The 13855-nt window shown below is 42.1% G+C and overlaps 1 protein-coding gene across 2 annotated transcripts in view; it reads right to left on the reverse strand.

Annotated features, from left to right (window-relative positions):
• Window positions 1-6838: 6838 nt before the first annotated feature.
• The window catches only part of LOC124003688 (potassium voltage-gated channel subfamily D member 3-like), a 141737-nt gene continuing 134720 nt past the window's right edge, over window positions 6839-13855 (reverse strand). The window contains exons 5-8 of one of the 2 annotated variants that reach the window (XM_046312203.1): window positions 12217-12249; window positions 11604-11696; window positions 9182-9435; window positions 6839-7939 (exon numbers count right to left, since the gene is read on the reverse strand). In XM_046312203.1, coding sequence (XP_046168159.1) covers window positions 7711-7939; window positions 9182-9435; window positions 11604-11696; window positions 12217-12249 — 609 coding nt within the window. In that variant the 3' untranslated portion in view covers window positions 6839-7710. The remainder of the gene's footprint in view (window positions 7940-9181; window positions 9436-11603; window positions 11697-12216; window positions 12250-13855) is intronic. The other variant, XM_046312204.1, reaches the window with a different exon arrangement.

Here is a 13855-nt window from a genome sequence, read left to right on the forward strand (position 1 = left end):
CAGACAGAAAAACAGAGAATAGGAGCAGACAGAAAAACAGAGAATATGGAGCAGACAGAAAAACAGAGAATAGGAGCAGACAGGAAAACAGAGAATACAGATCAGACAGAATAACAGAGAATATGAGCAGACAGGAAAACAGAGAATACAGATCAGACAGAATAACAGAGAATACAGAGCAGACAGAATAACAGAGAATATGGAGCAGACAGAAAAACAGAGAATATGGAGCAGACAGAAAACAGAGAATAGGAGCAGACAGAAAAACAGAGAATAGGAGCAGACAGATAAACAGAGAATAGGAGCAGACAGAAAACAGAGAATAGAAGCAGACAGAATAACAGAGAATACAGATCAGACAGAATAACAGAGAATACAGATCAGACAGAATAACAGAGAATACAGATCAGACAGAATAACAGAGAATACAGAGCAGACAGAATAACAGAGAATACAGAGCAGACAGAATAACAGAGAATACAGAGCAGACAGAATAACAGAGAATAGGAGCAGACAGAATAACAGAGAATACAGAGCAGACAGAATAACAGAGAATACAGAGCAGACAGGAAAACAGAGAATACAGAGGAGGAGGAGGAAACAAACGACAACACAAAGACTTTTTGACAAGCGACCTTTTCCATTCTGTCTCAGGTGGATAAATGTGTCCATTATCTTCCCATCACAAGACAGGAATGAGACTTCATCACTGCTTTCTGTAGAGGTTAGCTTTGTAATCCCGATGTCCTCGCTAAGTATGAAACAGTACACAGAATGTGTACTAGGTCTACTGTTGAATTCACATTACTTGGGCAAATGAAAAACTCCATGCCCTAGTCATAGACTATAACTTGGGCTCTATTCAATCCGTATCGCGGAAGTTCAGCTTTATAGCGCGATTGACAATTAAAGGCAATGTCTGTGAAGACTTCCTTCACGGTAAACGCTGCATGTCGGCTCAATCGGAAATGACTTTCACAGTGGCCAATCTTTTAACAGTTCAGCGATACACCCTGAATAGAGCCCTTGGTCAGCTTGGTCAGCTCACATGACCAGGAAAAACTCCTACACATTACACATTATGGACCCAGTTGTTAACCAGATGAGTGAACAGCGTTTTTTAAAGGGTGTGGTAAATGTGACCTCAACCAGCATGGAGACAAATTGGGATTGTTAAGAACCACCCTCCAATAGATCGGTGTTTGTAGTAACCCATTGATATGAACTTTACTCATCTTTTCACGTGACATGGTCAACATGTTAAAACATCTATTTTTAACATCCACATTACATATTGACTCACAACAATGGATTAGGTGGCGATTTTATGACAGTATGTCCTTACCTCTGTCTACCACATGGCTGAGTACACAAAGTCAATACAAAAACATACAGATACCTTGAATGCAACATGGTATTTTCATTTTCATTATTCAAAAACCTACAGAGTAAAATAATAATTTACACAAAAAAATGAAAACAAAATACTTGTTTATCTGTTATAATTTTACTGTAGCACATCTTGGCAAGTAGTCACAAGCTATTCCAAAACACCAGGCACCTACAGCATGGACCTCCAACGGACAACAGTTAATGTAACATGTAGAGGAGGCCTGTTCACATCACAGTAGGGCATTGACATGGACAGTCATCGTTGCCATGGTGATTATACTGTCTTCCACTGAACTGAAACAACAACAACTAAACTGCTAAAGTCTTAAACATGAAGACAGTTTGGAAGAGAAAGAGAGAGACAGAGATAGAGAGATATATAGAGACAGAGATGAGAGACAGAGAGAGAGAGAGATAGAGCGAGGGAGAGAGATATAGAGAGCGATAGAGGGAGCGATAGTGAGAGACAGAGAGAGACGAGGGAGAGAGATATATAGAGAGACAGAGATGAGAGACAGAGAGAGAGACAGAGAGAGAGATATATAGAGAGCGATAGAGGGAGCGATAGTGAGAGACAGAGAGAGAGACAGAGAGTGAGAGACAGAGAGAGAGACAGAGATAGAGAGATATATAGAGAGCGATAGAGGGAGCGATAGTGAGAGACAGAGAGAGAGACAGAGATAGAGCGAGGGAGAGAGAGATATAGAGAGCGATAGAGTGAGAGGAGAGAGACAGAGATAGAGCGAGGGACAGAGAGTGAGAGACAGAGAGAGAGACAGAGATAGAGCGAGATAGGAGGGACAGAGAGATATATAGAGAGCGATAGAGGGAGCGATAGTGAGAGACAGAGAGAGAGACAGAGATAGAGAGGGACAGAGAGATATATAGAGAGCGATAGAGACGATAGTGAGAGACAGAGAGAGAGAGAGGGAGCGATAGTGAGAGACAGAGAGAGAGACAGAGATAGAGCGAGGGAGAGAGAGATATAGAGAGCGATAGAGGGAGCGATAGTGAGAGACAGAGATAGAGAGACAGAGATAGAGCGAGGGAGAGAGACAGAGAGAGAGACAGAGATAGAGCGAGGGAGAGAGAGATAGAGAGCGATAGAGGGAGCGATAGTGAGAGACAGAGATAGAGAGAGAGAGCAGAGATGAGAGACAGAGAGAGAGACAGAGATAGAGAGATATATAGAGAGCGATAGAGGGAGCGATAGTGAGAGACAGAGAGAGACAGAGATAGAGCGAGGAGAGAGATATATAGAGAGCGATAGAGGGAGCGATAGTGAGAGACAGAGAGAGAGACAGAGATAGAGACGAGACAGGATAGAGAGATATATAGAGAGCGATGAGAGACAGAGAGGAGCGATAGTGAGAGACAGAGAGAGAGACAGAGATAGAGCGAGGGAGAGAGATATATAGAGAGCGATAGAGGGAGCGATAGTGAGAGACAGAGAGAGAGACAGAGATAGAGAGATATATATAGAGAGCGATAGAGGGAGCGATAGTGAGAGACAGAGAGAGAGACAGAGATAGAGAGATATATAGAGAGCGATAGAGGGAGCGATAGTGAGAGACAGAGAGAGAGAGACAGAGATAGAGACAGAGAGAGAGACAGGAGAGAGAGATATAGAGAGCGATAGAGGGAGCGATAGTGAGAGACAGAGATAGAGAGAGAGAGACAGAGATGAGAGACAGAGAGGACGAGGGAGAGAGATATAGAGAGCGATAGAGGGAGCGATAGTGAGAGACAGAGAGAGAGACAGAGAGATATATAGAGACAGAGATGAGAGACAGAGAGAGAGACAGAGAGAGAGATATAGAGAGCGATAGAGGGAGCGATAGTGAGAGACAGAGAGAGAGACAGAGATAGAGCGAGGGAGAAAGAGAGAGACAGAGATAGTGAGAGACAGAGAGAGAGACAGAGAGACAGAGAGATAGAGAGATAGTAGAGAGACAGAGATAGAGAGATAGCGATAGGGAGCGATAGTGAGAGACAGAGACAGAGATAGACAGAGATAGAGGGAGCGATAGTGAGAGAGAGAGAGACAGAGATAGAGAGATATAGAGAGCGATAGAGGGAGCGATAGTGAGAGACAGAGAGAGAGACAGAGATAGAGCGAGGGAGAGAGAGACAGAGATGAGAGACAGAGAGAGAGACAGAGATAGAGAGATATAGAGAGCGATAGAGGGAGCGATAGTGAGAGACAGAGAGAGAGACAGAGATAGAGTGAGAGGAGAGAGAGACAGAGATAGAGAGATATAGAGGGAGCGATAGACAGAGAGAGCGATAGTGAGCGATAGAGAGACGATAGTGAGAGACAGAGAGAGAGACAGAGATAGAGAGATATATATAGAGGGAGCGATATGAGAGACAGAGGAGAGACAGAGATAGTATATAGAGAGCGATAGAGGGAGCGATAGTGAGAGACAGAGAGAGAGAGAGAGAGAGATATATAGAGAGGATAGAGAGATATGAGAGACAGAGAGAGAGCGATAGAGGAGATATAGAGAGATAGAGGGAGATAGTGAGAGACAAGAGAGAGACAGAGATAGAGCGAGAGAGAGATATATAGAGAGCGATAGAGGGAGCGATAGTGAGGACAGAGCGAGAGACAGAGAGACAGAGATATAGAGACAGAGATAGTGAGAGACAGAGAGGGACAGAGAGGGACAGAGAGATATATAGAGATATAGAGGGAGCGATAGTGAGAGAAGAGAGAGACAGAGACAGAGATAGAGCGAGGGACAGAGAGATACAGAGAGACAGAGATAGAGGGAGATATAGAGAGCGATAGTGAGAGACAGAGAGAGAGACAGAGATAGAGCGAGGGACAGAGAGATATAGAGAGCGATAGAGAGGAGCGATAGTGAGAGAAGAGAGAGAGACAGAGATAGAGAGATATAGAGAGCGATAGAGGGAGCGATAGTGAGAGACAGAGAGACAGAGACAGAGATAGAGACAGAGGGACGAGGGAGAGAGATATAGAGAGCGATAGAGGGAGCGAGAGATATAGAGAGTGAGAGAAAGAGAGAGACAGAGATGAGAGACAGAGAGAGAGACAGAGATAGAGAGATATAGAGAGCGATAGAGGGAGCGATAGTGAGAGACAGAGAGAGAGACAGAGATAGAGAGATATAGAGAGCGATAGAGGGAGCGATAGTGAGAGACAGAGAGAGAGACAGAGATAGAGAGGGACAGAGAGAGAGAGACAGAGATAGAGAGGGAGAGAGAGATATAGAGAGCGATAGAGGGAGACAGAGATAGATAGTGAGAGACAGAGAGAGAGACAGAGATAGAGCGAGGGACAGAGAGATATAGAGAGCGATAGAGGGAGCGATAGTGAGAGACAGAGAGAGAGACAGAGATAGAGCGAGGGAGAGAGAGATATAGAGGGAGCGATGAGAGACAGAGAGAGAGAGAGCGAGGGGGAGCGATAGTGAGAGACAGAGAGAGAGACAGAGAGAGAGAGAGGACAGAGAGAGAGAGAGAGAGACAGAGATAGAGCGATAGTGAGAGAGAGAGAGACAGAGATAGAGAGATATAGAGAGCGATAGAGGGAGCGATAGTGAGAGACAGAGAGAGAGACAGAGATAGAGCGAGGGAGAGAGAGACAGAGATAGAGAGATATAGAGAGCGATAGAGGGAGCGATAGTGAGAGACAGAGAGAGAGACAGAGATAGAGCGAGAGGAGAGAGAGATATAGAGAGCGATAGAGGGAGCGATAGTGAGAGACAGAGAGAGAGACAGAGATAGTGAGAGACGATAGTGAGAGAAAGAGAGAGAGAGAGATAGACAGAGATAGAGAGCGATAGAGGGAGCGATAGTGAGAGACAGAGAGAGAGAGAGACAGAGATAGAGGAGGGAGAGAGATATAGAGAGCGATAGAGGGAGCGATAGTGAGAGACAGAGAGAGAGACAGAGATATAGAGAGCGATAGTGAGAGAGAGAGAGACAGAGATAGAGAGATATAGAGAGCGATAGAGGGAGCGATAGTGAGAGACAGAGAGAGAGACAGAGATAGAGAGATATAGAGAGCGATAGAGGGAGCGATAGTGAGAGACAGAGAGAGAGACAGAGATAGAGCGAGGAGACAGAGAGATATAGGAGATAGAGAGCGATAGTGAGAGAAAGAGAGAGACAGAGCGATATAGAGAGCGATAGGGGAGCGATAGTGAGAGACAGAGAGAGAGACAGAGATAGAGCGAGGGAGGAGAGATATAGAGAGCGATAGAGGGAGCGATAGTAGAGAGAGAGACAGAGATAGAGTGATAGAGACAGAGAGAGAGACAGAGATAGAGCGAGGGAGAGAGAGATATAGAGAGCGATAGAGGGAGCGATAGTGAGAGACAGAGAGAGAGACAGAGATAGAGCGAGGGAGAGAGAGATAGAGAGCGATAGTAGAGAGAGAGACAGAGATAGAGCGAGGGAGAGAGAGATATAGAGAGCGATAGAGGGACGATAGTGAGAGACAGAGAGAGAGACAGAGATAGAGAGAGAGAGAGGAGAGAGAGATATAGAGAGCGATAGATAGAGGGAGCGATAGTGAGAGACAGAGAGAGAGACAGAGATAGAGCGAGGGAGAGAGAGATATAGAGAGCGATAGTGAGAGACAGAGAGAGAGACAGAGATAGAGCGAGGAGAGATAGTGAGAGAGATAGTGAGAGAGAGAGACAGAGATAGAGCGAGAGAGACAGAGAGAGAGATATAGAGAGCGATAGAGGGAGCGATAGTGAGAGACAGAGAGAGAGACAGAGATAGAGGAGGGAGAGAGATATAGAGAGCGATAGAGGGAGCGATAGTGAGAGACAGAGAGAGAGACAGAGATAGACGAGGGAGAGAGAGATATAGAGAGCGATAGAGGGAGATAGTGAGAGAGATAGTGAGAGAAAGAGAGAGACAGAGATAGAGCGAGGGAGAGAGATAGATAGAGGGAGCGATAGTGAGAGACAGAGATAGAGCGATAGAGGGAGCGATAGTGAGAGACAGAGATATAGAGAGCGATAGAGGGAGCGATAGTGAGAGAGAAGAGACAGAGAGAGACAGAGATAGAGCGATAGTGAGAGAAAGAGAGAGAGACAGAGATAGAGAGACAGAGATAGATAGAGAGAGTGAGAGACAGAGAGAGAGACAGAGATAGAGAGCGATAGCGATAGAGGGAGCGATAGTGAGAGAAAGAGAGAGACAGAGATAGAGCGAGGGAGAGAGAGATATAGAGAGCGATAGAGGGAGCGATAGTGAGAGACAGAGAGAGAGACAGAGACAGAGAGAGAGACAGAGAGAGGAGAGAGAGATAGATGGATTGATAGAGGGAGCGATAGAGGGAGCGATAGAGGGAGCGATAGTGAGAGACAGAGAGAGAACTTGTGTAAGTGTAATATTTACTGTTCACTCTTTATTGTTTATTTCACGTTTGTTTATCCATTTCACTTGCTTTGGCAATGTAAACATATGTTTCCCATGCCAATAACGCCCCTTAAATTGAAATTGAGAGACAGAGAGTGAGAGCAAGGGAGAGAGAGAGACAGAGAAATAGCGAGAGAGAGAGAGAGACAGATTTGGGAAAGCAGCAATACTGTAGCATGTCTGATGGAACATTTGTCAGAGTACTAGTAGGCATTTATGTTGTTTAGATTTTAAGGACATTGTGGATAGATGGAAATGTAAGGTTATAACCCACTAAAATATGAACATTTCATAAAAGTATCTCACACACACACACACACACACACACACACACACACACACACACACACACACACACACACACACACACACACACACACACACACACACACACACACACACACACACACACACACACACACACACACACACACACACACACACACACACACACACACACACACACACACACACACACACACACACACAAAATAGATAAGACAACACAAAACATAAAGAAGACCTAACAACCTAAAGTTAAAACATGAATAGGTGTCTTCATCCTCATCTTTCAGACATTCAGGGTTTAGCTGTAGGCAGATCAAAACAATAATATGTAGGTGCGAAGTGCACAAAGACACAGTGACTTCCTTTGTCCTGTCATATTCCCAAAATGCACACATCGTAGCATATCATAGTCTACTCTACCATCAGCTGCCGTGCAGCATTTCACTCAGTATAGCCTATCCGCTTGCTGCCTAAAAGGCTGTATACTCCTTGGTACACGGGGAGTTCTCTCCCATTTCTCTGTCTCTGAAACGGGCGACAGGGGTCCTTCAAGGTAGAGTTCTAGTGAAAGCCTCTCTTCACCTCTCCTCCTGCTCAGTCAGTCTGTCGAGTGGGTCAGTCACACAGTCACAGAGCGGACACTTTGAAGACAGTGGAGCTGGCTGTGGTGTTAATACTGGCGGCCTCTGGGCTGGTGGGGGGAAGGGGTGGTATGCGCTGGGGGGGTCCGTGAAGACCGTCCCCGTCCGGGGTGGCAGAGTGGGGCGTGGGGATGCTGATGATCGCCGTGGTGATCTGACCGCCCTTGCAGTTGAACAGACCCACCTCGTCTGTCTTCATGTTGAGACTAGAGCGACTGAGAGAGAGAGAGAGACAGAGAGTATAGAGAGCAAGAGAGAGAGAAAGACAGAGTAAGAAAGATAGAGAGAGAAAGACAGAGTAAGAAAGATAGAGATAGAAAGACAGACAGACAGAGGGAGAGGGTGGAATAATACTGTAAAAGTACTGTAATTTTACAAATGGCCCAACTACTTGTAACAAAAGTGCTAGATACAACCCTACACCGCCATCTAGTGTTTTCTATGGGGACTCCATGTGTGCATGACGCATGTCTGTGCAGAGTATGATGAAGTTGAAGACCATGATTTAAGATCAGCTTCGTCCAGGTAAAGTTGACTGTAGACCTGTGCCTAAGGAGAAGAAACTTGGATTGGATACAACCTGCAAAGGACAGGGTTTAGGTTGTATTTATTCACACCAAAGAAAAGAAGTGAAAGACAAAACAGTACAGATAAAAAAAACTGGTAAAACGGTGTGCAGGTACGTACAATACGTACAAAAAAAATGTGCTGGCCCAGACAATATTACAGTAAATGAGAGATGGGTAAATTAAGCAAAAGTATAGAGTTAGGAAGCCTGATGTACCAAACCACTCATCTTTCTGATGATACCTACACATTTCATCACTTTGCTACTGACAAATTGAATATGATCATTCCATGATCATTTTTCATCACTTAGAACTCTAGTGGATGTGACTTGTTCTATTTCATTCTTTAAAAATAATGTTTTATTATGTCTTATTCTTACTAGTGAATACAATAAAGTAGGATAAAGTAGAACTTTCTTTTTAACATTTAAAGATAATCTGTTTATCTGGGACCATTCAGAAAATGTGGCCATACCTGAGTTGGCTTCATTAATTAGTGAATAAAAATGGTTATGTGATAAAATCAAATTGGTATCATCAGAAAAGAGAACGTAAAGTAGAGTAGGAGACACAGCAGCAAGGTCATTGATATATCTTAGGAATCGAAATGACCCCCCCCCACCTATACCTAAATCCGCCACTGCCTGTGGCACACCGCAGGATATCTTGACCATGGTAGATGCACAGCAATTTGCCTAAACAAATTGTTCTCTATAATAAACATAACTATATATCCAATTATATGTATAATCATGAAAACCGTAATAATGCAATTTCTAAAGTAATATTTCCATGATCAACCGTGTCAAACACTTTGGATAACTCTAAAAAGATGCCAAGAGCGTATTCAACCTGTCTCCTTGTGCCTGGCTGCCTGCAGCCTCTAACCTGGTGGTGGGGGGTAGCTTGTCCCCGCACTGGATGCGGAGGGCGCTGAGCTCCTGTAGCGGCCCATGCTGATGGCTGGGCTGGAGGGGCATGCTGGAGTTGGGCAGGGGGGAGCTCCTCTTCACCCGGCGGGTACAGCAGGTGCCTATGGGCCTGTCCTGGCTGGAGAGGGAGGGGCTACGGGAGGTGTAGCTCTGGACCGTGGTCTCCAGACAATTCTGTTCATACAGCTGCTCATCCATAAACTCATGGGCCTGCAGAGGAGTGGCATTAAAAGACAGATGCTGCTCGCTCGATTATATATTCACCCTATAGAAGTGAATATATTAGGTTTATAGTGACATAATAGTTGTTTATATAGTGACATAATAGTTGTTATTAGGTTAAATAGTTATATAATAGTTGTTATTAGGTTAAATAGGTATAGAATAGTTGTTATTAGGTTAAATAGTTATAGAATAGTTATTAGGTTTATATAGTGGCAGAATAGTTGTCATTAGGTTTTTATGGTGACAGAATAGTTGTTATTAGGTTTATATAGTGACAGAATAGTTGTTATTAGGTTAAATAGTTCTAGAATAGTTGTTATTAGGTTTATATGGTGACAGAATAGTTGTTATTAGGTTTATGTAGCGACATAATAGTTGTTATTAGGTTTATATAGCGACATAATAGTTGTTATTAGGTTAAATAGTTATAGAATAGTTATAGAATAGTTGTTATTAGGTTAAATAGTTATAGAATAGTTGTTATTAGGTTTATAAAGTGACATAATAGTTGTTATTAGGTTTATATAGCGACAGAATAGTTGTTATTAGGTTAAATAGTTATAGAATAGTTATAGAATAGTTGTTATTAGGTTAAATAGTTATAGAATAGTTGTTATTAGGTTTATAAAGTGACATAATAGTTGTTATAAGGTTTATATGGTGACATAATAGTTGTTATTAGGTTTATATAGTGACATAATAGTTGTTTATATAGTGACATAATAGTTGTTATAAGGTTTATATAGTGACAGAATAGTTGTCATTAGGTTTATATGGTGACAGAATAGTTGTCATTAGGTTTATATGGTGACAGAATAGTTGTCATTAGGTTTATATGGTGACAGAATAGTTGTCATTAGGTTTATATGGGGACAGAATAGTTGTCATTAGGTTTATATGGTGACAGAATAGTTGTCATTAGGTTTATATGGTGACAGAATAGTTGTCATTATGTTTATATGGTGACAGAATAGTTGTCATTAGGTTTATATGGTGACAGAATAGTTGTCATTAGGTTTATATGGTGACAGAATAGTTGTCATTAGGTTTATATAGTGACAGAATAGTTGTCATTAGGTTTATATGGTGACAGAATAGTTGTCATTAGGTTTATATGGTGACAGAATAGTTGTTATTAGGTTTATATGGGGACAGAATAGTTGTCATTAGGTTTATATGGTGACAGAATAGTTATAAGGTGTGGGGCATGTCAACTCCTCTCGATAACAACATTGGATAACATGTTTCCTTTATTTGAATAACGAATAAGACTATATTTATCATGAAACGTTTTTTACAGTATGACAGAGTATGCCAGAGTATGGCTAGACTATGGTTTTCTAGTCATACAGTGTGTTAGAATATGGTTAGACGCATGGCTCTCCAACCCTGTTCCCGGAAAAATACCCTCCTGTAGGTTTTTGCTCTAACTCCAGTTGTAACCAAATCAGAGTTGGAGCAAAATAAACTACAGGACTAAAGCTCTCCAGGAACAGAATTAGAGAGACCTGGGTTAGAGTATGGTTTTCTAGTCATTGAGTATGTTAGAATATGGTTAGAGTATGGTTTTCTAGTCATTGAGTATGTTAGAATATGGTTAGAGTATGGTTTTCTAGTCATTGAGTATGTTAGAATATGGTTAGAGTATGGTTTTCTATTCATTGAGTATGTTAGAATATGGTTAGAGTATGGTTTTCTAGTCATTGAGTATGTTAGAATATGGTTAGAGTATGGTGTTCTAGTCATTGAGTATGTTAGAATATGGTTAGAGTATGGTTTTCTAGTCATTGAGTATGTTAGAATATGGTTAGAGTATGGTTTTCTAGTCATTGAGTATGTTAGAATATGGTTAGAGTATGGTTTTCTATTCATTGAGTATGTTAGAATATGGTTAGAGTATGGTTTTCTAGGCATAGAATATGGTTAGAGTATGGTTTTCTATTCATTGGGTATGTTAGAATATGGTTAGAGTATGGTTTTCTAGGCATAGAATATGGTTAGAGTATGGTTTTCTAGGCACAAAATATGGTTAGAGTATGGTTTTCTAGGCATAGAATATGGTTAGAGTATGGTTTTCTAGTCACTGAGTATGTTAGAATATGGTTAGAGTATGGTTTTCTAGTCATATAGTATGGTTGGACTTAGAGACTCACAGTGGTCTTCTCCAGACAGTGCAATAGATGGTGGTGTTGACTCTCTAATAATGACATGCTCTTGCTGAGCAGCAGTTCCTCATCGTCTGAGCCCTTAGTGGAGACACACAGAAACACACAAAAACACATAGAAAAACATACAATACAAACATTTTTAACAGTCACATACATGGCATACAGATGTAGCATCTTCATTTGAGTCAATCTGCTACAGCAGGAAAATAATCCTGCAGCAACAGGAAACACAAATTATTATGTGGATTATAATTAACATATTTCTTTTTAGGGTTGATACATTTTTCGTTTGAGCAAATCAAGTCTAAAATTTTAACATGGAAATAGCAACATTTAGAAGCCTTTTTAAACCTCAAATACACAACAAGTCTGCAGGAAAATTATCAACAACAAAAGAGGGATCTAATTAAGATCCTACATCTATACAATGGTACAAGTGTGTGGATTAGCCAATTGAGCTCAAGGCATTTTGTCTCATTATCAATATCTACCAGACAGGTAGGGTTAAGATTAGTATTTGCTGACAGAATTCAAGTGGATTGAGGATGTTGCATGTGTAGTTTTTCATTGTAACCTCATGTGATGGCTGATTAAATACCTCGTGGATATTGTTTTGCTTGTAAGGTTGTTGCTTCAGAGAGTTGAAGAGGAGAGAAGAGACAGCGACAGAAAAAATGAAGACAGAAATGGCTTTACTTCTCATATGGATCAATTTCTTTACAATATATTTTGTTTGCATTTTACCCCCTTTTTCTCCCCAATTTTGTGATATCCAATTGCGATCTTGTCTCATTGCTGCAACTCCCTAACGGGCATGGGAGAGGCGAAGGTCGAGTCATGCGTCCTCTGTAACATGACCCCCCAAACCGCGCTTCTTAACACCTGCCTGCTTAACCTGGAGGAAACACCGTTCAACTGATGACCGAAGTCAGCCTGCAGGCGCCCGGCCCGCCACAAGGAGTCGCTAGAGCGCGATGAGCTAAGTAAAACACTCCCGGCCAAACCCTCCCCTAACCTGGACGACGCTGAGCCAATCGTGCGTTTCCCTATGGGACTCCCGGTCACGGCTGGTTGTGACACAGCCTGGGATCGAACCCAGGTCTGTAGTGATGCGCCACTCGGAAGGCCCCTCATTCTCTACAATTTTCATGAAACATAACTTGATCTAGCAGTTAAACATTGAACTGTTTCAACAACAATTACGGTAAAACACATGTTAAAAATAATATGCAGACATACCTCCTGTTTGCAACAAATGGTGCTAGGCACAACATTGCACAATAGCTGGAAATACTTTTCTGTCTCGATCAACAGAGATCTGTTCCATTTACTCTCATTCAAATTTCACACACAGTTCAGTGGACAGTTAATTAACACAGCGTTCCTTTGAAGGATTACTCTACGAAGGTTTTTCAGTTGGATGAATTCATCTGGAAGTATAGCCTATCTCCATCTGGAAGTATAGCCTATCTCCTGTGAGTTTCTTTTGCTTGTTGATGTGTGGGGTACTAGCAAACAAATGACCAAGAAGATAAAACCAAACAAAGCTTGTCATCTGACTGAGAAAAACCACAAGGGGAGACAATCTTCCCAAAATGTGTAGAGGACAGAGTTTGCCAGTTCTTCTTCCAGCTACAGTATGTGGGCCCACACAGCACTGACTGACTGCGGTGACATGACAGTAATTCAAAGTGCCAGAGCGCGGCAGCCGTATCACAGCCACGGTAAAACAACTAACTAAATGAAGCCTCTCAATGCTTCAGCTTTCTATCATACTTTTTTGCTCTTCCTAAACTCACGTGGACTTTGTGCTCCAAGTCTATTACACAGTATTTACTTTAAATGTAACCTTTATTTAACCACGCAAGTCATAAATGCCTGCTGTGATGCACCCATATCGTTTAATTTCTCCCACAACATGAATACTACCATATTTCAATTCATCCCATAACATTAATACCAATATAATTTAATTTATCCTACAACATCCCACAATGCATATTAAAGCCTTCTAAATCGATGGCATAATTTAGAGCCATTTGCTACTGTAATCTTTCAATGTAGCAGCCAGCACATTCATGGACAAATAACAAAGAGTGACACAAACACAATAACAGTTTTCCATCTCCCGTCTGACCATGTTTAATTAGGGCTACAGAGGAGACAACATGCCTGACTAGGCTTCATTACCTGGAAAACAAGACACAACAGACTTGTGAACCGAAAGAAGACACAAG

This window comes from Oncorhynchus gorbuscha, linkage group LG18 (assembly GCF_021184085.1).
Source record: "Oncorhynchus gorbuscha isolate QuinsamMale2020 ecotype Even-year linkage group LG18, OgorEven_v1.0, whole genome shotgun sequence".
NCBI lineage: Eukaryota > Metazoa > Chordata > Actinopteri > Salmoniformes > Salmonidae > Oncorhynchus > Oncorhynchus gorbuscha.